The 24,458-nt window shown below is 38.3% G+C and overlaps 1 protein-coding gene across 2 annotated transcripts; it reads left to right on the forward strand.

Moving 5' to 3' along the window:
- The first annotated feature begins 328 nt into the window (after positions 1-328).
- On the forward strand, positions 329-24,458 carry fhl1a (four and a half LIM domains 1a). 2 transcript variants are annotated; one of them, XM_084718862.1, is made up of 6 exons: positions 329-466; positions 17,520-17,701; positions 19,265-19,442; positions 21,376-21,545; positions 21,727-21,913; positions 23,712-24,458. In XM_084718862.1, exons 2-6 carry the CDS (start codon positions 17,546-17,548, stop codon positions 23,864-23,866), a joined length of 846 nt encoding a protein of 281 aa, XP_084574988.1. In that variant the 5' UTR covers positions 329-466; positions 17,520-17,545; the 3' UTR covers positions 23,867-24,458. The 2 variants fall into 2 exon arrangements, with proteins under 2 accessions (XP_084574988.1, XP_084574987.1); XM_084718861.1 differs by lacking the exon at positions 329-466 and adding an exon at positions 11,524-11,674.

Consider the following 24,458-nt stretch of genomic DNA (forward strand, 5'->3'; position numbering starts at 1 on the left):
GACAAGTGAGGCTGATACAGCAGGAGGACAAAAGTGTGACAACCTGAGAAGTCACTCCATCTGTTGTAAACACCAGAGACGTTATAATGCTGTGAGGATCATTAATGACTAATGATTTATTATAAGTGGGGGCTCCTGCTTTCACAGCAGACCTGCCATTTTAACACAAAAAGGTGACTGTTGAGTCTCAGAGCTCGTTGGTGCAGAAAAGTTATGACTTCATTTTCTTCATGATCCTTTTTACTCGGAGAACTTTACTAAGTGAGTTTGTAAATTCCTGGTTGAGGTCATTGTTTATGAGAGCTTACAGAGGTTTGGCTCATGTCCCGCAGGTTTTTTTCTTCTCTGCTCTTTCTGTCTTTAAAGCCGCGTCTCCTCCGCAGATTTCACCTCTCGGCCAAACCCACCGGACACACTGCTGCTGCTGGTGTCGAGTGAGAGACGCTCATCTGTTCGCTTTGGAGAGGTGAGTCCAAAACCACAGCTGGGTTTAACTCAGATTATCAGGCAGCCGCTCCGTTCACTTAAAGTGATGTTAAACGCGGCTGTTATTTGGTCCACTTGAGTGCCGTTTTTCAAAATTTCGTAATTGCAGCTCATCGCATGGAGGTTTACTGCATCATTTAAGTCGGTTACATCCTCAGTTTGACAAAACGTCCTGACTGAAAAATACCTGAATGTGCGATGCGTCTCTTTTTCTTTTTTTTGTACACTTTATCATTTTGTGCGCGGTGCTGCTGCGCCGCGCAACAGGTGGTGCGCTTTGGCACAGCAGTGGCACGTACTGTGGATTATATACCTGCCAGTATCTCTATAATTTATTCATTTATTTTTATTTTGCTGGGAGTCACTTGGGCTATCTTTTGAACTTTTTAATTTCAGGAATAAACTTTTTGTGTGTCTGTTGGGTGAGTCCTGTTCCCAGGGATGTACAATTTTGAGTGTTTCGATTTTTACTCCACTACATTTAAAGGTTTTTTTTCACAGCTTTAAATTGCTGACTACTCGTCCTATAGGGATTTCCAAACAAAACTATATAAAATATGATGCATTGTAGCCAGAACCACATACAGCAGTTAAAGTTGCAATAAAGCTGCAATATTATAGTAATACTTATATGTTAATGCATCAATCATTATGGTCCAACAATAGGGGAGACTGGGGAATGTTGTGACACCAGGTCAGTTGTAAATGTATTTGTTTTATCTATCAGAAAAGAGCTGCAGGTGAGCTGGTCATCAATATGGTACACTATGGTACACACTACTTTTTAAGATCACAGGAGCAGTGGCATGTCATTGTGAGGAACACTGTTTATTTTATGACCAACAAACTGATTTTCTGGCAAGAAAGTAAAGTTTTTTATCATGATTATTTTTTGCCTATTTTATTTTAGATACATACATTACCTAAAGTAGCATTTCTCAAGTTTAATTTAATGGTTATGCCACCTTCAAGCCCACATGCTAAAACAGTTAGCTAAGTAAAGGCTGCTTGGGGTGGGGACACTTGTAACAGTTCTTTAAAATGATGAGGATTTCTTCATTGTGTGTGTGGAACACTGCAAACTTAATGCAAAAAGCTGTGTGGATCCAGTACGTACATTGTCAGTTCTAAGCCCACAAAACCTGTGAACTGATTGAACTTTTATGCGACATACACACATTTAAGCCAAGTAAAACACAGTAAGTGTTCACTTTAAATTGTTCGCATGAACAACCTCTGAGTCACCGATGCTCAAACAAAAAGTGTTACTTACACCACCAGTCTCCCTTATAGATAAATATAGGTTTTAAATGTTTTAAATCTTTTACTTCTACTGAACTATTTTCATAGTGTGGTGCTGCTACTTTTGCTTAAAAGGACAGCTCACCCCCAAATCAAAAACACATATGTTTCCTTTGGCTTGTAGTGCTATTTATGCATCTAGATAGTTTTGGTGTGAGTTGCAGAGTTTTGGAGATATCAGTTGTACAGATGTCTGCTTTCTCTCCAAAGTAATGGGACTAAATGGCACTCGGCGCCTAGTGCTCAAAGTGCCACAAGCTCACTGCTCCATTATATTCAAGAGAAGGCAGACATATCTACAACCAGTGTCTCTTCATCTCTGCAACTCAAACTGAAACTATCTAGATGGATAAATAGTCCTACAGATAGGAAGAAAAATATGTGTTTTTGATTTTGGGGTTAATTTCCCCTTTAAGTAAAGGAGCTGCATACTTCTTCCAACACTGATCAGCACAGTTTCATGTATTGTAACCCAATGCAACAGCCCTTTCAATAAAAAGATTTACTAATGAAGCTTATAATGTTCATAATGTTTTTGAGCACAGGGTTTATGAAATTGTTGGTTTATCTGTGCCATAATGTTTACTGTACCCAATATTTTGACAACCCTGCACTCACACGCACATGTAGCATGTTAATGTCTGAATGTACAGCTGCAGGACTGTTGTATTGTGTTGCATCACATCTACTGTATAGCTACTGTACTTCTGTTGTAGATCAAAAGGTGTGGAGTGGCCTTGTTGGACTACTGGTGTCTGTATAATGAACAGCAGAGTCCACATGGTACATGTGTGGCGTGAAACTGTTAAAACATACCCAAGCTTACCATCTCCTCCCTTCGGGTTTGGACAGCGGCCAAACCAAATGCATGATGTCATTAAAGAGACTTGGAGATTACGGTCCTTCCTCTGGCACACTGGACCTCCCTATGGCTCCAGTATGACTTCACCATCCTTCAAAACCCATAAAAACTTTCTGCTTCACTGAGTAATGAGTTAACCCACTTGAAAAGACTATGCCCTCTCTTGGGCTTGATTTTTTTTTTCTTACAGCAATTTATAAATCACTTTAAAGACCATGACGTGTTTCTTGGAAGTCTTTCTAGTTTTAATTTTTGATGTAAAATCAGCACAAAAGCAGCATACAAGTCCAACAGCACAGTTGCACATTATTCATGCATAAAGCTGGTTTGTAGTGTATAATTTATCTCAGTCTTCAATGAAGCTGTTGTATGTCAGAGCCTGTGAGGTCTCCTCCGCATCAGGCCAGCAGCAGCAGCAGGACATCTGGGGGATAAGATGACTTGGTGTCTGCAGTTTATTCAGGCAGGGACATGTTTTTGTTAAGAGGACAGTTTCTTCATGTGTTTTATTCCTGCAAATGGAGCAGAGAGACACAGAGAGAGAGGCAGAGAGGGTGTGCCTGAGCGTAGATGACCGACTTGATGAAACACATGAAACAGCGCTCTCACCAGCCCAGTGCTCTACTCCTAAATAGGCAATGCTGCTTGTTTGTCTGTGTGGGCTGAGCAAGCTGAGTGGAGGCAATGTTTCTCTGTTGTGGATGTTGAACTGTTTATCCTATGCTGCTGCTGCTGTCCTCTCCCTTTTCCCCTCTAAACCCTCAGCTGAATTGCACATGATTACTTTGTGCATAAAAGAGAAAGAGCGATATGAGGAGAGAGCGAGACCCACAGTAAGAGATAATGAAAGAGGGTCAGATGCTTTATGTAAGAGTGGAAGCCAGTGTGATCATAATTTCATGCAGCGGTGAAAGAAATACTTTGGTAAAAGTATCAATAACAGAGTGCAAATTTACTCTGTTACACATAAGAGTTCTGCCTTCAAAAATGTAGTAAAGTATCATCATAAAAATGTCGTTAAAGTATCAAAAGTAAAATGAGTCAATATGCAAAGTGGCCCCATTCAATATTCAGATGCATTAAAGTGTAAGAAGGATTTTATTCTCGTAGTTCCTTGAGTTGGAACTAATTTGAACTACTTTATATACTGTTAGGCTTACTTTTTGTCTATTACATATTATTACATGGTGTTTTTAAATACTCTATGTACTTCTGATTAGTCTGGCAGGGCATTCAAAGGTTTATCTCTGAATAGAAGGTCATTGCTATGAATAACAGACTGTTGCTATAGATGCACTTCTGATCACAGACTGAGGATGTTTAGATTAATAAAATCCTTTTAAAATCAATATTTTGTGTTAAATTATTGATTTTTTTTAAAGTGAATAACGATGTAATAAACAGGATGATGTGAAGTGAGTGGGTCCTTCATCACCCTGCAGAGGTTTGTTTTGTAAAAACAACCCACTCACTGTACATTATCTCTTACTCATCCAATTTTAGAGGCTGATCATATATAATTATTCTGCAAAATACCTAGTCGCTGTCAGATGATTGTAAACAACTGCAAATTCGCAATAGGTGTGACCATGTACGTGCATGCATCCATGTGTGCGTGCATTCACACACACATAACATCACAAACACTTGACCTCCATGGCTAAAGTACAGGGGGCAGGAAAAAGGAACTCAGCCAAGTTTAATGAAACCTCCCAGAAGGCTCTGGGACAAATGGTTCTGCTTGTGAAATGGGGCGTGACTAAAGTGTAGGCTAACCTCGCTTCAACAATGAAAAAGCTAATTCTGCTGAGTCTAGTGATGCCTCTCACAAGAGTCTACAACAAACTGTTGATTTGTTATGAAAGGCTGAAGTGTAGGGGTTCATAAATGGTTCATAAGTTTGTCCATGGTGTGTGAATCTGTTTAGAAGTTATGCGCCTTTTTGCTGTAGACCACTCCCATTGTCTTACACCCTTTTAGCTAATTGGCAAGAAGACAAACACAAACCTCGGCACACACACACTTGAACTCTATACCAAATTTCAGCCTCCTAGGGCAAAAACCATGACAGCCAAAGGGTGGGGAAATTTTTTGGGAACAACTGACCGTCAGACTGAGCTATAGAGCTGCTGGTTGCAGCTAAAAATACAAATGAAGTGTAGTGGAGTGACAGATGAAAGTGGCATAATATTACACTTTTTTTTTTTACAGTCACATTTACTTATACTCTTCATGCATTCAGCGAAACAAAGTCTGTGTGGACCAAACTGTGAATTCATTTTTCATTGCACTGACCACTTTTTCCAGAATCCATGAACTCTTTTCTCATTCATACTTCACCGCCTGCGAAACACCATATATCTACAACATGTGTTTCAAATGCTAAGACACTATTTTCAAAACCGTTAAAACAAAACAGAATGACTGTGCATTTTTTGTGGTAACTGTATTGAAATATAGAGAAAATCTAGTTACCAAACACACAACACTGGCTCATTTGTGATCAGTGTACTCAGTGCTCATTTATGATTTTAAAAGTAACTACTTAGATTACATATTGTGTATGACTAAAACAAGAAGAAGAAGAGTTGAAAATCTAGTCATAATAGTACAAATACTCCAAATATGTCTTTTTTCTCTCCACTTCCTGCCTACTTGCAGCACTTAAGTGTAATTTACCAACTGTTATATCACACTTGATACCATATAGACTTCTTTTTGAAGAATTCCACTTCTGATTTTTATATGTGCACAAAAAATAACTACTTTTATTTTATGGTAAAACTACCAAAGCACCGTCTCTTGGCTCATAGCGAGGGGATTAAGGCAGTGAGATGAAAGAAAATGGTGTCTTGCTATGTTGACTTTGTATCACTTTGATTTCCCGAGTGCTGAGTGATGCAAGCCTTAAGAAAAACCTCACATTGAAATGCACCGTCCATGAAGAATGAAAGGAGTTTTGTGATGTTTTATGTACAGCCTTATCAAAATAATCCATAGTCAAGTATGGAGTTAGGTTACTTCTTCCCTCCTGGACTGACATTTTACTGTTTAGAGGCTTGAGTCATATGAGACCAGTGAGAGCTGCAGTGTTCGCTTGCTTACAGTGAAAGCTTTATCTGAAAGTGTGTGTGTGTGTGTGGTGTGTGTATGTGTGTGTTAGCAGCACTTCGAGCCATATCCGTTGGACAGGAGTGTTACTGAGTTGATAGAGTTCCCCTCGTGGCCTTTTGTCCGCACATATTTGACCTCAATGTGTCTGGGTCTTGCAGCCACACCCTGATTTCTTCAGTCACTCACTGACCTTATGTCCATGTTGTACTACAGCTGCGAGTGTGTGCAAATGAGAGCGTGTGTGTGTGTGTTCTGTAGTCTTGACACTCTGATTTTTTGTGTTTGTGTGTGTGCGCATGGTGAGTCACTGAGTCCCCTGACAGAGATAGTGTCTCTCAGTCTGTCACTGGCCTGTCTGCCCGCTAACCAGATTTGGAGGGTTACAGAGACACATGGATGTCCAGAGGCGAGAGGTCATGTTGAGACATGAGCTCTCAAACACACAGAGGAGACTTTTGTTGCCACTGGTAACAGGAGAGTGTGTGCTTGCTTCAGCCACACTGGACGATTTCCTCTCATATATTCAGGAAGCGCAGGTCAGATTTCCTGTCCCTCTTTGCCTGCAAACGCCAAATCTACCATTTAGAGAGGTGAGATTTGATCAGACTGCAGCCATGGTAACACCTTCCAAAACATTCATGATATGCACACCGTGCATGTTACTGTCTGTTTAAAGATGTTATGCTCTTTTTTTTTCTCAAAATATAAACATGAGAAACCAGTCACATCGTGGACTACGTGTTTAATCACGATTCTATAATTTGGAAAAAATATATTTATAGTTTTGTTTATTGTTCCAGATGATCAGGAGTTATTTCTGCTCTATTAAAAGCGGGGCTTTGGACACGGCAGGTGGGGACATGGGTGCTGCATTCCAGCAGTCACTCATCACCAGATGAGACCATTAATATGCAGCAGGACAGTGTGAGACCAGATGTACTTTACAATAGTGCTGTCAGAGAATCAAAGCAAGAAGAAAATGAAAAAACAAACATGCTCTACAGCTTAAAAAGCTCATCTAACAAATTTTATCTAAACAAATGTTTCAATAGGTAGACGGGCAAACATGCAATAAATATCATCAAGATCATGTTACTACATTGCCAATTTCTCACCTAGAATGTTTTCAGAGACATGTTTCCGTGTATTGTTCAGCTGTAATGTGAGAAACATTGTAATCAGCCAGCTGCCATTTTGGGCCCTGCTTGGAAATGGAGCCGCTGGAAAATCAGATCAAATGGTCAAACCAAGCAGTGCTGATCAAATCTGGATGGAGATTATGTTACTATTTATATAGGAAACATATTTTAGTGCACTGAAAATAGTTGCAAGTAGGACAAAGAGGGCATCACATGTACTAACATGACACCTCTCAGATAAACAGACGCTGACATGTAATGAGGCTGAATGTTATATATTGCACCTTTTATATTATTATGATATTTATACTGTCATTTTGTCATTTGTCACCTCACATTTCCCCAGAAAACACCTGATATAATACAGAGAAGTGAATGACAAAATATGTATTTCATGTTATATACAAATTACATGCTTGCTAACCTGGTTTAGGCACTTTATATACAGAAGATAAAAGTTTGATAAAAGACCTTTGACTTTGCTCACTCCACCGAGTTGACTGATTAAAAAAAAAACTTTAAACAATCTCCCTCTGGTCAGATGATGCTGAGTTTCTTAGTAAGGGATAATGTGCCGTGAATAAGTGAGTTGTTGTTGTGAAATAAATCCCAACAAAGTGGTGAAGGACCCCGATTCAAAGCTTTTTCACCATCAATAATTTAACACAAAACTCCTTCAGAGTCTGTAATCAGAACTGCGTCCATAGCAACGGTCAGTTATTCATAGCAATGCTGTAACTGGCCGATCAGAATTGAATATTTAATAAAGCAATGTAAGAAATTGCTTTAAGCACTTTAATCTCTATATTCATTTGTTGAATGCTGCTGCCCAATAATACTAGACTTTTAATATATTGCTAAGATATACACACCATTTTTTGCTAATCATCATCATCATCATTATCAGCATCATTTGTCAACTGTTAGATTAAAAAGATATTTTGTCACTTTTTTAATCTTTTCACTGAGTATTTTTATTTCATTTGCAACTCTGACAGTCATTAATTCAGTGTGATTGATGGAACCAGAGAGAAATTCATCATGACAAGATATTAAAACAAGTGAAACATCAACAATGTAAAAAAATAACACGAGTGAGAAGAAACGGAGCAGGAAGAGCAGATTTCCTGTAACACAGAAGGAGGCTGGTGTAGGTTGGGAGTCATGGCGCCTTCCTGCTCATTAATTAGACTTTGTTGGTTTAGAGTAATTAGGTGACAGATTATAAGAGGACAAATGTAATGTTGTGCACTGTGGTAATGGACCGAATCAAATCTGTAATTATAACCAGATGCCCTTTACACACAAACACACGCAAAGACTCTTACACACAACAAGCTAGCAAACTGCATTGATTCGTTTTGTGTTTGATGTATGAAGAAGTTTATTTAATATAGCCAAGAGATAAGTCCTCCTTTTTTAAAGGAAAGTATTACGGTTCCTAACTGAATTTATCCTGAGTCTAACTAATTTATTTCCTGTCTCAGTCAGTGTCTTGAGGCTCTCAGTCTTCTCTCTCATTCCCATTATGATCCTTTATTTCTGTGTTAAAGCTCGTCTCACTCTGAAGGCCCAAACCAATCAGGGTAAAGTGCTGCATGTGAACCCACATTTGTTCCACTGATGGTTTTGATCGTGATTGTTAGTTGCAATAGAAATTTAACTGAATTTGATCAATATTTTTAGATTACCGATGTCTCAAATGACTGCATGTCATGTGAAAGGTATTGCTCTCAGTGATAAACTCGCAGAGAGTTAATTTATATGATCTGATTCTGCACTTCCCTGCAGCTCTACAGAACATTTAGCTTCTTTCAGCTCATTGTTTTGGTTTTCCAGCCCACAGCTTTACTGTTCTGACTCGGAGTAACGGATAGTCAACAAGACAATGTGTGTTTAACGGTTTAATGCACACCCACACGCTGACTATTCCACTTATATCATTGTCATTTGCCAACAATCTGAAATGATAGCATTCACAGATTTTTTTTGATGGACGTTTTGCACTCAGAGTCAAAAGATATGAAGCAAGAGCTTACCATTGTCATGACAAGGAATAATTCTAGTCCCTTTCACAAACAAACTCAGCTGGCTTGCCGCAGGTGATAATTAAATGAATAAATTAGGTGTCTGAATTATTCATCCATAACTAACGTAAGTTTCTTAATTCAGCCTTATTAGTCGTAACTCAAAAAGTTCCCTTTTTTCCTTCCAAACCCCGTCCTTTTTTAGGCTTTTCCTATAAAAAGGCTGCTGTGGATCATATAACAGGTGCCACTTCTTCTCAGCCACGTTAATTAGTCTCTCATCCGCCCTTTCGACTGCTTTGATGAGGGGAAACAGAATCATCGTGGATGTCACATCAGGTTTAATGAGATACAATATTTTAGTGTTGCGTGAAACTTCATTGAACTAGAGCCAGGGCGAGCGATTTTTCAAGCAAGTGACACAACGCTCAGCCTGTTCGCTGACGCACGGAGCAGGTTAATACATCCTCATCTAGGAAAACTGAAGCAATCAGCCGTTCTCTCGTTTGCTCATTAGCTTCACCTCCAGTTAGGAAATGGTGTGAGCTTTGACAGATGTGCTCTCTAATATTGCTATGGTTAGTTGGGTAGTGGATGAATTTCAATAGTTGTTTAAACTTTCACCCAGACTATAGTATAAATGGATGTAGCTATTAACAATAACTATACAAGGAAAATAAGTTTATTGGAAAGTACTACTGTCATTTCTAGATACATAATTAAACTTGGTCAGTAACCAACATAAACCTTGTGGGTGTTTCTAAGAACTGGTTGTCTACTTTCCTAAAGTATATCTGAGTTGTTAACAACCTAAACCAGCGTCGACAACTACACAGTACTTAGAGGAGTTGATGGGTAATAGTGGAAGTTTTTCCTAGTATTTCAGCTGTAGTTTCTCTGTATTGATGTGCTTATTTACCAGCGGTAATTGCACGACAATACATATAATTTACCAAATATTTACCTGTAAATAAATACTTAGGGGACTGTAAAAGGAAGGGTTACCTAGTTTTCAGTCACAGCAGGTAGCTGTCCTCTGTGAAAAGTCTCTAAAATCTGACTGTACCAACTCTTCACTGTTCAGCTAAAGAGTCAGATATTTCCCTCAGGCATTGATGGAGTCCCAAGGACAGTGAATACTGGACTCATCAGGTCATCAGGTGACCAGAGACATGACTGCCAATGAATGATGACATTGGTCTGTGACTGCTGAATGTGTACACAGACAAATGTTTGCAAACGAGCTCACTATATCATCTTAAAAAGTGATAAAACAGTGTGTCAGTGTTATGTTCACAACTTGTTCCTGCTGCCCTTCAAGTGAGAGTTTGATAGTATGAAGCGGGGTTGTTTGCGTATGCTTGTTAAAATGTTGCCACCATTTTACCTTGCTATCTTGACAGCCTTGTGGGGAAACCACTGGTTTATATACGGAGTTTTCCTGTCAGAAAAGGCTGCAAGTAAAGCAGTGAAAAACTTTAGCGGTTGGTCTTACCTATAAATATTTCTTTGAATTAGATGTTGAGACAAAATAAGTGCAAGATTTCCACCTCGTGAAAACACTTTTTAAAGGGATAATGAACTGGCAACTGTCAGATTAACTGGTTTCACTGGGACCAGAGTGATACTGAGACTGGTGAAGTGTTGTAATGTGTGCGCACTGCACGTGGTAATGTATCATTCTTTATTTATGTATTTTAAAATTGTAATCCAGCCTGTAATCCTCATTTTTACTAAATGTAACTGTAATCTGATCACTTCTTATTTTAAATAACTGTAATGGGATACAGTTACCTTTAAATCCTGTTGCATGTACCCCTTCACTCCCCGAGCCTGATTTCAAGTTTTACATCAGCTGTAGCTGCAGTCTGTCTCAGCAGATAGAGTATAGATGGATGAGGACATTTTTTCGCTGTGAGAGCATCCACTTCTCATGAGAGGGTTCATGATGTCTCTTTGCTTTTCTGTCAGGAATGCAGTGGGTGTTTTCTGGGGCTTTAGAGAAAATATTCTCACTTGGAGTAAGAATCACAAAGATAACAGAGAAAAAAAAAATCAGCGACAGTCATTTTTTTCCCACTCCTAATCTAAAATGTTCATGTTAGTTTTGAGTATATATATCACCTTATCATGTGGAAAATCTGACATACAGTATATAAGTGCAGTCATATACAGTGATGAAGATGTCAGAGGAGATACTTGTATAACTCTCCACCACACTTTGACTCTCCTCAGCTCAGTCAATTATATCAACTTGCTCTTCCTGGGTGACTCATCCCTGTGAGTTATGATGTCAAGCGATCCAACATGTCATTCGTACATGTTCTGAACTCTCTAACAAAACATTTTATGTCGGGGCAGTGGGAGTATCTATTATCCCCCGTGGCCATCATTCAAAGCCTTCAGACTGTGTTTTCTATTTTTTTTTTACCTTCTGATGTTACAGCAGTGGAATCCAGTCTCTATCACCTAATCTATCCCCTCTGCATCTCTCATCCGGTCTATTCTCCAATGCATACCCTAAAAAGGACTGGAGGGCCCACGGTTGGATTTGGACGTGGGGTCGGGGGTGTGTGTGGGTCACAGAGGGGGTATATACAGCCCCCCATATCATAACGAGCCGTATGGTGTCCGGGTTTGACCCTTTGTGGATGCTACTGTCTCCTCTTGGCCTTGCATCTTTCTTTTCTCCTTCATCTTTTCCTCCTGATTGGAAGCAATCATGACTTTCTACAGACACTCAGGTAAAATTTAAAAAACGCTGGAGCCACAACACTGAGTGCTAAGTACTTAATAATCACTGAGTGTGGAAGAAAGTGAAGTTTGAACAACTTTTAGCACAAAATCGCTTTCCTGTTGACTTTTTATGAGCTTAGAAAAACAGCCCTGTTTTCAGCTTTGTGATAATGCACTTTCCTATAATCCACTGAATTTTAAATGGTTTATTTTGCTTGAGAATTTCCTCTGCTCATAAAGGAACCGTTAATTATTTGTTCAATTTATTCAGAGAAGCAAAACAAGCAACGATTTTGAAAATATGTGCTTGCTTTTCACTCCAGACAGCAACAATATCATCTAAAATTAACCCTTTTTGGAGATTTTATCGAAGTAAAATGTGCTCAAATAACCTCTCATAGCTAAATTAATGGCTACAATCTTTGAATGCCCATGTCTAAAGTCTAAAATCTTTCTCTGGTTTAGGAGGTTTAATTAGCTCCATCACAGTTGCAGTATATTGATGCACTGATACAGACTGAGTTTTTTTCATTTGTATAAAAAGTAAAAGTTATTTTTTTTTCTTTTGAAAGCAACTGCCTTTACTAAATTATTGCAGGTTGAATTAAACTCAAACTCGAATATTTCAAAATAAATTAAATACATTTTTGTCAAGCTGTAATATTTTGTTGAGATAATTTACTTTTCTTCTTTAAATAAATTGGATGTTGGAGTTTCAGAAACCCCCAAAAATTCATATTCAAACACAGTGAGCTGTGAACCTGGTTTGTCATTATTTGGGTGCTTGAAAATTAAATGGTTACAACTGAAAATTCAATTATAAACCGTTATTCACTTTTGCTTCAGTGAGTATACTAATTAATAATTTTCGAAATACAAAGTGTTTGGGGTTTTAGAGGTTTATCCAAGGAGGAAAAAGTAAAGTAAGTAAATGATCTCAAGAAAACATTAGTTGTTAAAACTTTTTCAAAACTAAGAGTTTGAGTTGGAATAAAAGCTCAAAAATCTATTAAGTAAGAGGCTTTGAAGTTTTGCGTTTGTCAAAGTTTCTGCAGTGATGGTGTGTGATTTAACTGTTTTCTGCAGTCAAATGAATGAAAAATGAACTGAGTGTTTTTATTCAGAGATGTGAAGATTAGTCGATTGATCAAGTAATCATGAGGGGAGAAAGATAATGAGCTGCCAGCTATCATTTCAGTAATTTTTCAAGCAAAAATGTCAAATATTTGAAGGTTCCAGCATTTTAAATTGTGAGGATTTGCTGCTTTTATTTGTCATTTAAGGCAGTAAATGAAGAGTCTTTGGATTCTGGATGGGTAGTTGGACAAAAGAAGCAGCTTAAAGACATGACTTTGGGCTCGGGATCATTAAAATAATTTGTGTAATTGATAATGTAAACAGTTGTTAGCTGCAGCTCTGTTTCTCTGTTTCTCTGTTTTTGTTATCTCAGTCTTTTTTTTTTTTTACATTTTATAGACAGTATTTGTAGTGGCAAACTGTGGTCTTACATTTGAGCCCTCTTCCATTCTTCATGTCTGGATGCATGCTGTAGAAACTCTAAAGAACAGCCTATTCAATGGTTTGAATTGTATTTTACTTTTGGTTTGTTTGTTGTAACTCAGTGATCTTCTCTCTCTAAAGCGTCATGATAGCAAGATGTGATTATCTTAAAAGGACCTGATTTTGTAGGGGGCTAACTTTCAAGAGAGCACGCTGTTATTATCCAAGAGGGTTTTGACAATGTTCCTGATATCCTGTCTGGGTCACTCTGTCATTGATCCCACACTGCACTGACTCACCTCTCAAACTGGTCTCAGGTTGACCTTTCTTACTCCCCAAAGGGACCACAGTGGTATAATCCTCTCTGTCCATAGCTGAGTGTCGGCACATACCACGCCTGCTTGACAGGGGGCAGCTGTCACACTGTTTGTAACAAAAGATTAAAGTACTGGACCCGTCTCAAACTGGAGCCACAATAGTGCCAGTAGCCATCACTCTTCATCCCTCTTCATATGTCCCCACTGGAAGGTCAATGCACTTTAAATAGAAAGTGGACGTCTAAAATAGCTCTCTGGTCAGACTGGGCTCAGTAATGAGACCCAAGCATTGTGTGTATGATTTGACAGGATTGAGTGGGTGGATCTTTCCTGTTTTAGTTCCATGAAATGCTGCAAAGAGGTGAGGTTAGGACACTGGTTCCCAACCTGGGGGTCCCGGCCCCCCATTGGGTTTGCTCTGGCTGGGGAGATATTAATTCCATCACACAGTATTGGTATATGCTATAATGATAAACTAATAGAGATTAAGATAATTTCATTTAGATATTCTATCAAAATGAAATGGCTAAATCTAAATCTTAACCACATTATGTTATTTTGCAGATGAAGTTCATTACATTGAGCAATGAACTCACAGAGGGCCCCAAAGTACATTATTAATGCCTCAGTATGAATAATTTTCACTGTGGTGGATGATTTAACCTTTTTCTGCAGTCAAATGAATGAGAAATGGAAAGCTGCAATGACACAGTAAGCCCATATTTATCAGCATTTCAATGATTTCTGTGAAGAAAATCAAAATGAAATTGTTATTTTTAAACTTTTGAATATTATTTAAAACTTTTCTCTGGGCACAGTGATGACCTGAATAAAATTTATACTAACAGAACAGCTGAACAACTTCATCCTGTATTAGAAAGGTATGCAGGTAAAACTCCCAAAGACCTAACAATGGCTTCAAAAAAAGGAGAAAGCGTCACAAAACACTTTTTTGTCAAATAAGAGGCCTGTAAAATATTTATCACTGAGAATACAGGGACAGAATTGTCTAAAAATTCCTAAAAACATTGCTCGTTTTACAGAAAGTTTCTGCAGTTATTGCATGCTCTATGAGGGTTAATGGTCCAGTATGTAAGATTTAGGGGGGTTACTGTCAGAATATGGCAGAAATGGATAACTTTTTTACTCTCATGGCTTTCACAGCATAGCTTTTCATCACACCATGCTGTTGTTTTCAGTGAAAAATCTGCTGTACTCGACCTGCTTGGCAACAAACAGCAGACAGACACAGTTAGTGACTGTGCAGTGAACATAGTGGAGCATTTTGCAGCTAAAGAGCCAGATATTTCCCTGAGGAGTTGCTGGAGAGCAAAAATAGAGCTAAACGAGAGAGTGAATATTGAACTTAGACAAATAAGGTGACCAGAAACATAATTGCAAATAAATGATAATCTTGCTTTGTCACTGCTGGATATGTAAATAGGCAAATGTTTGCTAACAAGTTCACTAATTTATTGGCAGAATATGGCTGAAGTGGAGTATAATATTCATAAGCATGTTTTCATTAGTGTATAATTACCTGAAAATAAAAATCAATGGGTTTTCGCTATCTTTCATCTGCACAGGGTGCAGGTCACCATATTTGTGCAGTAGTCCATAGAGCTGTCAGGATACCAGAACTTTAATACAATACCAGTATTAGAAAATATATTCTCGATACCTCTTTAGATACCACAACAAAAGAAAAAAGTCTTTAACAACCTGCACATAGTCATTGAAAAAGATTTTGCTGCAAGCCAAATTTCAAGCTAGACACTGAAGACTGACCTGAGCTTGAATGAGCACTTTGATCATTTGTTTTATAGCTTCAGTACTTTCAGTACTATCAGATATTAGTGCTGTTTTTTAAAAAAAAATGTAAAAAAAAATAGCCCTAAACAGACTAACCAAACTCTGGCTTTAGTCTGTCTTTCTTGTTTTTTGCAAGGAGAGCCAATGGCTCTTCTATATGCATGGAAGGGGAGGGTGAGATGAGTTTGTTGCAGTCTATAATCTCACCATTAGATGCCACTAAATCCTACCCACTGTTCCTTTGACTTCATGGTTTATCTGTTGTTCTATATGTTTATTGTTATGCACTAAATATGATAGAAAATACACATAAAATATGTCAGGTGTCATTAGTTTATTCAATGAAATAGGTTGGGAGCTACTTGTTGAGGCGGAGTGGAGTGTGTGAGTGCTCAGTCCAGTCTTTATCCCACCAGCACAGCTGCAGATGGTCTCCTCACTCCAAACCCTCTCCCATCTATCCATCCTCGTGCACCAGGGGCACATACCACACCCCGGGAGGCTCATCTTTTTCACATGCCTGTTTACTACATCTCACTTAAATAGCTGCTGCAGTCTCCTTTCATAAATATTGTCCTGGTTCCTGTGGTTACTTGGACAAAATGCCATTCCACCCATTGTTTCCTCCATTGCTCCTGTTGTACCGACTGGCTTAAAATGATATGTGTCACACTGGACAAACCGCTAAAGTTCACACACTGTTCAGCTGCTCCCCCTGACATCCTGTGAGAGCGAGAGAGGCTTTGGAGCGATGCAGATAAAGCATAATAACGTCCACACACACTCTCCACCCTACCCAACAGTTGTTCCAGGAATCTAGTCCCAGTGGACAGACTGTGATGGGAACACAGGAATGTTGATGAATGAAGACGCAAAGCAACTATTAGTTTAAAGTGTTTACGCTAACAGGCAATAAAATGACCCAGCCAAAAATGCAGACGAGCAAGAAAGTCCTCCAGGTGGGGGGTGACGGGAGCGAGCCAGACAGTCTAAAAATATGAGCTCAGCTTTCCAGGGAGAGCTTGATAAAAAGTCTGCAGGCCAGAAAGCATGCAGACAACAAGCAGACATCTGTGGGGCTGCCTTTTTTTTCAAACCTCGCTCACACTTCTCTCATCAGCTTGGTATGCCGCTGGATCTCACTGGGCATTACTAATATTAAAGGCATAGTTCAGATTTCTTAAAATGAGGTTTTTGTACGGTATTTATCCATTCCTAATGCATTGGAATACCTGCAGTAGATGGCGCCCCCAGTCTAGCAGCAGAAGTGCTGGTGCAGGAAGCTAAACAATATTCTGCTGTGGACAGGGTTGGCAGCAAAACATATTTTAGCCACTGAAAAAAGGTCCACCTGAAAAAAATCAATATCACTGCTATATTTATAATATTTTCACTGTTTAACCTTACCGTCAGACAGCCTTTCCTGATGGGAAAATGCTGTTATGTAAGTCGTTACATAAGCCTCCAAAACAACCAGACTCCCTTGACATTGATTCTGATTTAACCTCACAGAACAAATGAGTTGCTGGTCCAAAGCTGCCTTGATTGATTAGTCGGTTACTGATTGTTAAATCTGAACTGACGCTGTAAAACACTGAAGTCACACAAAAACACACACTAACTAATAAACTGAGGCAGTGATAAATCAGCAGCTCCTGTTTTTTGCAGGCCAAAATCATTGTTATTGCCAAGAGTCTGGTTGGTTTGGAGAGAATGACATTTGGTTGATATAACAGTGGCTCTCCCATCAGGAAAGGCTGTCTGATGGCAAAGTAAAGTGGGGAAAATATTCTAAATATAGTGTACACTTCAAGTAATTCTTTTTTTAGGTGGGCCTTTTTTTAAGTGGTTAAAAAGATATATACTTTCTGCACTGGTTTGTTTTGAATTTCAAGGTACAAAGATCACACTGACAGTCTATTATGATGTTCACCAAACTCTACTCAATAAATTCTCATTCTGCTCTTATTAAATACCTACACTGAACTTCTGACTTTCTTCATTTCCCTTTTTCTTTTAGCTGTAAAATGCTTTTAATCAACTGCGTTCAGTGTAGCTGAATGGGATCCTCTAGCTTTGACTTGCATTGTTCAGGGAATCATGAGGATGTTAGGAAAGGCAACACTGTCCCCGTCTGGTGTGAAATGGAAACATACACTCATCTAGAGATGACAGAAGCTCTGCAAGTCCACAGTCTGACATTCACGTTTTTATTTTTCCACAGGTCCCCGGAGTTATCTCACCTCCACCATGACTGATCGCTTCGACTGCTACTACTGCCGTGACAACCTGCATGGGAAGAAGTATGTGAAGAAGGACGACAAGCACGTGTGCACGAAGTGCTTTGACAAGCTCTGTGCCAACACCTGTGCAGAGTGCAAACGCCCCATTGGCGCCGACTCCAAGGTGAAAACACAGTGTGAGTGAGTGAAGGAAAAAGAATGAATGAGTGAAGGAGGGAGTGACCAAAGCATCAACAAAGAAACAGACAACAGAATTGACCACAGAAGATGGTGGAAAATAACTAAGTAGATTAAACACTCCACTGAAGTACAAGTTTGAGGTACTTGAACTTTACTTGAGTAAATCCATTTATACTTCTAATTCACAAGGAAATATTTTACTTTCTGCTCTTCTACAGTAGTTTGATACATTTTGTTACTGGTTACTTTGCAGATTCAGATTATTAATACAAAATATTATCAAGACATAATAAGTCAAATAATGTGATATATTGTTATGGATTAAGGTACCCAGCAGTAAATAAAGTAATTAAAATAATTACTCCCCAATTACCAAATGCAACACTAAAGTGATTTGTACATTAATCTATTATAATCTGATAATATTATATACATTTATAACACTTTATGTTAAGGCACCTGTAATGAGCATTAGTTAATAGGTAATAAAGCCCTTATAAAATGTGTATTAATATTAATGTATTGATAAGACTATATAAGTGTGAATAATCACACGATAAATGTGTTTATTGTTAGATTATAAGACACTTTTGTTAATAGAAACCTTTCTTAGTTTCTTATAATAACATTATGAACATATTAGAACAATTACTGCAACTTTTCCATCAATTACAGATCAAACATCATACATGCTTATTTATTAAGGTTTTACCTTTTGTCATAGGTACTGAAAAGGACACATGGTTTGTCGTATTTATTGACAGATATGCTGTTTTCTGTTTTATAATTTTGTACTTGCTGTTTTGACTGAGTCTGATTTTATTTCTTCTTTGTGGAACACCACACGGGTGCACTTCTTCATTTACAAACAAAGCATGGTTTTTGTAATCCTGAGCCTTTTTGGTCAGGTTACTCTAAACTCTCAGGACAGAGTGCAGTTTTATTGTCCATGGAACAAGTTGCCTTTGATTTTTAATGAATTACAATTTTTTTTTTTTTTTTTTTTTGTAATTTTCACTTTCCTTCCACAATTTTTATGCAAATACAATATTGCAGAGTCTTATAGAAAAGCTGCCATAAAATCATGCATTTTAGGTCGCAACAATCCCCAAAAAAGGCCTGTGAAATCCTGCTTAATGCAGACACAGACGATAATGTGTGTGTTCTGTCCAGTCATCTCTTATCTGTTCAGTCTTAAGTTATTAAAGTACTTGTCAGTCATCCAGCAGTGACCTCTGCTCCTGTCTCACCACTCAGTCACGGGCAGTTAAATGTGTGAAAAAGACGTGTCATTACTACTAACGGGACTTAAATACTCTACATCGCATTTCCACCAGCTAAGTCCCCTAACTCCTTCATGGCTCACCACATCTCAGTTCACTTCATCTCCACTTTAATGCCTGCCACATGGACTTGTTCTGTACTCTGGCCCCGAGCCTCAGTCAGTCCACACAATGAGTAAACAAACTCCACTTTAATGAGGTCCTCATGAGGGCTTAGCGAGGCCACCTCTGCTCACCTCCCCGCGCCTCCTCTCTGTGTTCAGGAGCTGCACCATAAGAACCGCTACTGGCATGAGGACTGTTTCCGCTGTGCCAAGTGCTACAAGCCTCTGGCCTCTGAGCCGTTCAGCGCCCGGGATGATGGCAAGATAATGTGTGGCAAGTGTAGCTCCCGGGAAGATGGCAACCGCTGCCAGGGCTGCTACAAGGTGGTCATGCCAGGTAGGTTTGCTATTATACCACAGTTATACTTTCTTTTTAAGGGCTCTGAAATCCCATTTTCTGAATTGTTTTTATTAGAAGAGATGTGGTTCAAATGAGCACGTAATATTCTGCCAAAACAGTTTTGGTTGTTTTACTTAAAACATTTCTGTAATTGTGTATTTATCTGTACTCTTCTTACTGGTTTAAAGTGGTGAAGTGGCTCTATTGGAGAGTTTTGAAGCGGGATTTCTTAATAAATAAAACATTACACGGATAGTTTGGATTAGTGGGGATGTTTGAGGTAGTCGTCGATAGCCAATGTATTATCTGTAGTAATACCACTTTGATTTGCTGTCAGACTGATGGAAAACTATAAGCCAAATATTGCTTTCTCCAAAACAACCAAACTCCATAGACAAAGTTCACAGGAGTTGCTGGTCTACCGGTGCCTCAATGTATTGTTCGTTGGTTATTGTGTGACTTCGCTGTTGTAAAAGGTTAGTTTGCTTTCACCAAAATCACACAATAACACAAACAATCTAACAAATCCAGACAGCAGCGACTCCTGTGCTCTGCCAAGTAAAATGACTGACTTTGCTAATGGAGGACAGCAAGACAGAGCCATATTTGGCTTATATAAAGCTGGTTTCTCGTCTTAAAAGGCTGTCTGAACACAAAGTGAAGCAGTGAAAATATTAGAAATTCAGCATACACTTAAACATATATTCGTGGACCTTTTTAAGTGGATAAAATACATTTTGTTGTTGACCCTGTCCACAGCAATTGATTGCTTAGCATCTGTCCTGATCGTCCTCTCTGCTTCTTCTAAAGCTATCATCTGCTCTAGGTAATACATTTACCGTGGATAAGTACCTCATACAAAACTATCCCTTTAAGCAGTTCTTTCTAAATATTAACTTCAATTGTTACTCATTTAGTCACAAACATTTAATGTTGCAGAGAAATAAACAGCATTTGAAACAAAATTTTAGGGCCTTCAGAAAAGGAAAGGCAGCTAGGTTTATACTGATTACCCCTGCTATTTCTGTAATGCTATTTAGCTGTACCTGGCCTCTGTTTGGACCTCTCTTTGATGTTGGTTTGCTCTCTATAAAGTATTGTGTGATTGAATCAAGTGCTACATAAATAGAAGTTATTGTTACCAGTTACCCCGGAGGTCCTAGAATAGCATCTTCCTCATTTGTGCCACTCAGTATTCATTAATCCCTCGACAAGCAACAGCCTGCCTTCCAAAGATACCAAATGTGTCAGGATTATATGTCCAGTGTGTAAGATTTACTGGGATTTACAGGCAGAATGTGGCAGAAATTGAATATAATCTTCACAAGTATGTTTTCATTACCTGAAAATAAGAATTGCTGTGTTTTCGTTACCTTAGATGTTGCATCTGCAGAGGGAGCTGGTCTTCGCTCAGTAAGTCTGTCACGCTGAACGGCCGTGTTTCTAATGGACAAAACAAACACTGGCTCTAGTATGACCTTTTGTGTATATGGATAGACGTGGAGGATCGGACGAGCTGCATTCAGTTGGTTGCAGTCTACAACCTCACCACTGGATGCTACTAAATCCTACACTGATCCTCTAAATGTAGAGAAACATGTAAAATAAACTTTGCACAAAGCATGTAGAAGTTTTGTATTTGATGAAAAGGTGCAACCATTAAAAGATGGAGTCGTGGGTGACCTGAGCTCAGTTGGCAGAGCATAAAATTATATTTTATTATAATATTTCACCCAGTATGAACATATTAAAGCTTTAATGAAGATGTGGAACAAGCTGATACAAAGCACATATGATCATGTCAGAAAGTGGGGAATCAAATTATTTTAAAACAACACTATATTTTCAGGAAACAAAAGGAGAAACTATACTGTATGTTAAGGGGATGAATGCCATTAATATTTGGTTTTATTTTGTGTTTGTGTTGTAGGCTCCCAGAACGTGGAGTACAAGAACAAGGTGTGGCACGAGGAATGTTTCACCTGCTTCGAATGCAAGCAGCCGATCCGCACACAGAGCTTTCTGACCAAGGGTGATGACATCTACTGCGCTCCGTGCCACGACAAGAAGTTTGCCAAGAAATGCTTCCACTGCAAGCAGGTACAAGCACTGATCAGTGTGTGGCTGTAAAAAATAATCATTAGTGTGCTACTGTTTGTAAGTCTGGAAGAGCTGATGCATTGCCCACAGTGTCCCACTCATACAAAATAAACAGGGTGACTTGAATGAATGAAAGTTATGTTTGAGATCCTGATCAAAGTTGTTCCTCCGCCCCTCTCAGCCCATCACCTCTGGAGGGATCAGCTACCAGGACCAGCCATGGCACTCTGAGTGTTTCGTGTGCCAGACCTGCCGTAAACCTCTGGCGGGAGCTCGGTTCACTTCCCATGAGGACAAGTTTTACTGCGTGGACTGCTTCAAGTCTGATGTGGCCAAGAAGTGCCACGGCTGCAAGAACCCAATCACAGGTCAGGGAAACGTAAACACATGCTGTTGTTACTATGATTCCTGCTGCAAACACCAGGATTATCTTGAATATATACAGAAAAAATGCATACAGAGACAATTAGAAAATCAACACTGTTCACATACACTGTCATTATGTATTGTAATATACCTATTTCTACACATTTATGTTCTATACATATATTGTTGATATACATTACAGTATAATGCATATATTATTACATGCTTATTTGTATTTTTATTACAATTTCTCTATGCTTATATGTATTTCTATTAGCCCAACATCCCCCTGAGGATCAATAAAGTGTTTCTGATTCTGATTATAAATGCACAGTTGTAATGGCCTCTGACAGATTATAATCCACAGACAGATGACTCAATAGACAACAACGCAATGCAGCCATAAAAAACATATTTTGGAGGATGAACTGCTACTACCACAGATTAAACAGTCTCATATAATAACAATAATTTCCTGATAATTTCCAAGAAGCTTCCTGAAAAGAACTGCAACATGGTACTAATTATAGGGAAAGAGAAATGGCATTGTATTGGTAGATCTCCAATTAATTAACTGCAATTAATTGTCATTATAATGTAGATATTTTTAGTCAGTGCACTGTAGGTTGGCTGAACACGCACAAATTTATCTTGAGGCAAACACACAATTCAACATAATGGATCATAAAGTTTCCAATAATAAATAACTAATAAATTGATTCTTACTAAAACTGGACATGGAGAACAATAATAAAGATTTTGTGCAGTGTTACTTTTTCCAACCTCATGTGCAATTACTCTACTTTACTCTAATTACTTTTCAACATTGCCATTACTACTTCTCTGTTTACTCGTACTTATTGTTATTCTATTAAGCATTGTTTCTTGCATTTACTCCTTGTACACTTTATATTCAATTTTCTATTATTTTACCCTTATGTTACTGTAACCTTTCTATTTTCCCTTTAAGTAGTACCAAATTATATGATTATTTCCAAGAATGTTCCTTGGAAATTGTTGGGATGTTACTGACCTGTTAAATAAAAATTAAGTTTATATTATACTCTGGTGATCAACATCTGTACTGTGGTAAAAGAGCATTTGAAACCCACTTTAACATACTTTGCATTATGCTGACAGCCATCATATTAAACATTATGCATAGCCCCAATACAGTGAAGTGCAGCAGTACATCAGTGTCACATGAGTTTCCACACACTGGAATTTAATTTAAATTCCATGTTAATAAATATGCCAGTAAAACCAAAAAAGGAGCTTTAATTTCATTTAAGCATTCAGGTTTCTGCATAATTTACGACCAATCTGTGCTGACAGTTAGGCAGGGATCCAGCAGGTTTCAACAAGTTAAATTGAAGATGTTTTAAAACCATTATGAATACAATTTAATACCAATATCACATTAATAATTGCAAAAAAATAATGCAGTTTGCATTAGTGGTTAGTGGTGGATTAATGTTGGCTTCATTTTGTAGTTATTATAGAATGATCAATACAATTTTCCCCAAAAACAAATTCATACATGAGATTGAATTAATGCAACCTTATAGAATTAACATTAACTTTATAATTCAATTGATTTTTAAGACTCGTTTTGGGACAGATAATCACATTTAAGGACACTTTAAGGATTAAAATTCAGGTGTGTGATTTTAGATGTGTTTAAGACCGGCAGAAACCCTTGTTAGAACAAATAAAGGGAATGTTTTAAGAGTAGCTTCTGTTATGTTACCTCTGTTGCACAGCTTACTGACTGATGTCCTTCTGTCTCTGCGTCTGCAGGGTTCGGCCACGGCACCAACGTGGTGAACTATGAAGGATACTCCTGGCACGAGTACTGCTTCAACTGCAAGAAGTGCTCCCTGTCGCTGGCGAACAAGCGCTTCGTCATCCACACAGAGCAGATCTACTGCCCTGACTGTGCTAAGAAGCTGTGAACTGCACAATCACCTGTGCAGAGGGTAACTGTTTAAAGGGGAATTACACCAAAAATTGACTGTTTATTTGCAAAAGAACATAATTTTCTCGAAGAATTTTACTTTTGTGAGTTGTCTGAGTGGGATAACAGAATGTAACAGAACATAAATGTTATTAAATGTCAGTTTTGGTGAAATTTCTCTTCATGCAGTTGACAGACAGGAGGTCATTTCAACTAAATATGCACTAGCTTTAATCATTTATCGACATATACATTATTGCAACTTGTGTCAATGTTGGATACTAACATGGCAACAGAATTTCTTTTGTGGGATTGTTGATATTCTGTGCAGCCGGAGGAGACAAAAGCCTTTTCAGTGCCTTACTGGAATCTTTTAGAGAGAATAATATGCTTTTTACTGCTGCTCATACATACCAGCTTTGATTAATAATCTGTTATGTCTCTGAAGAGTTTTGAATGGATTGTGAGAATTTTCAAAAACTGTTTAGCGAGTGAGTTAGATCTTTGAGATTGATGCTAAAATATAAACTGCTCATGTATTCAAGACTTTGAGTGAAGTTAAAAGAAGAATAAAGGAGGATGTGATCTGA

Source organism: Lutjanus erythropterus, chromosome 5 (genome assembly GCF_056507025.1).
Source record: "Lutjanus erythropterus isolate fLutEry1 chromosome 5, fLutEry1.hap2, whole genome shotgun sequence".
NCBI classification, from domain to species: domain Eukaryota; kingdom Metazoa; phylum Chordata; class Actinopteri; order Lutjaniformes; family Lutjanidae; genus Lutjanus; species Lutjanus erythropterus.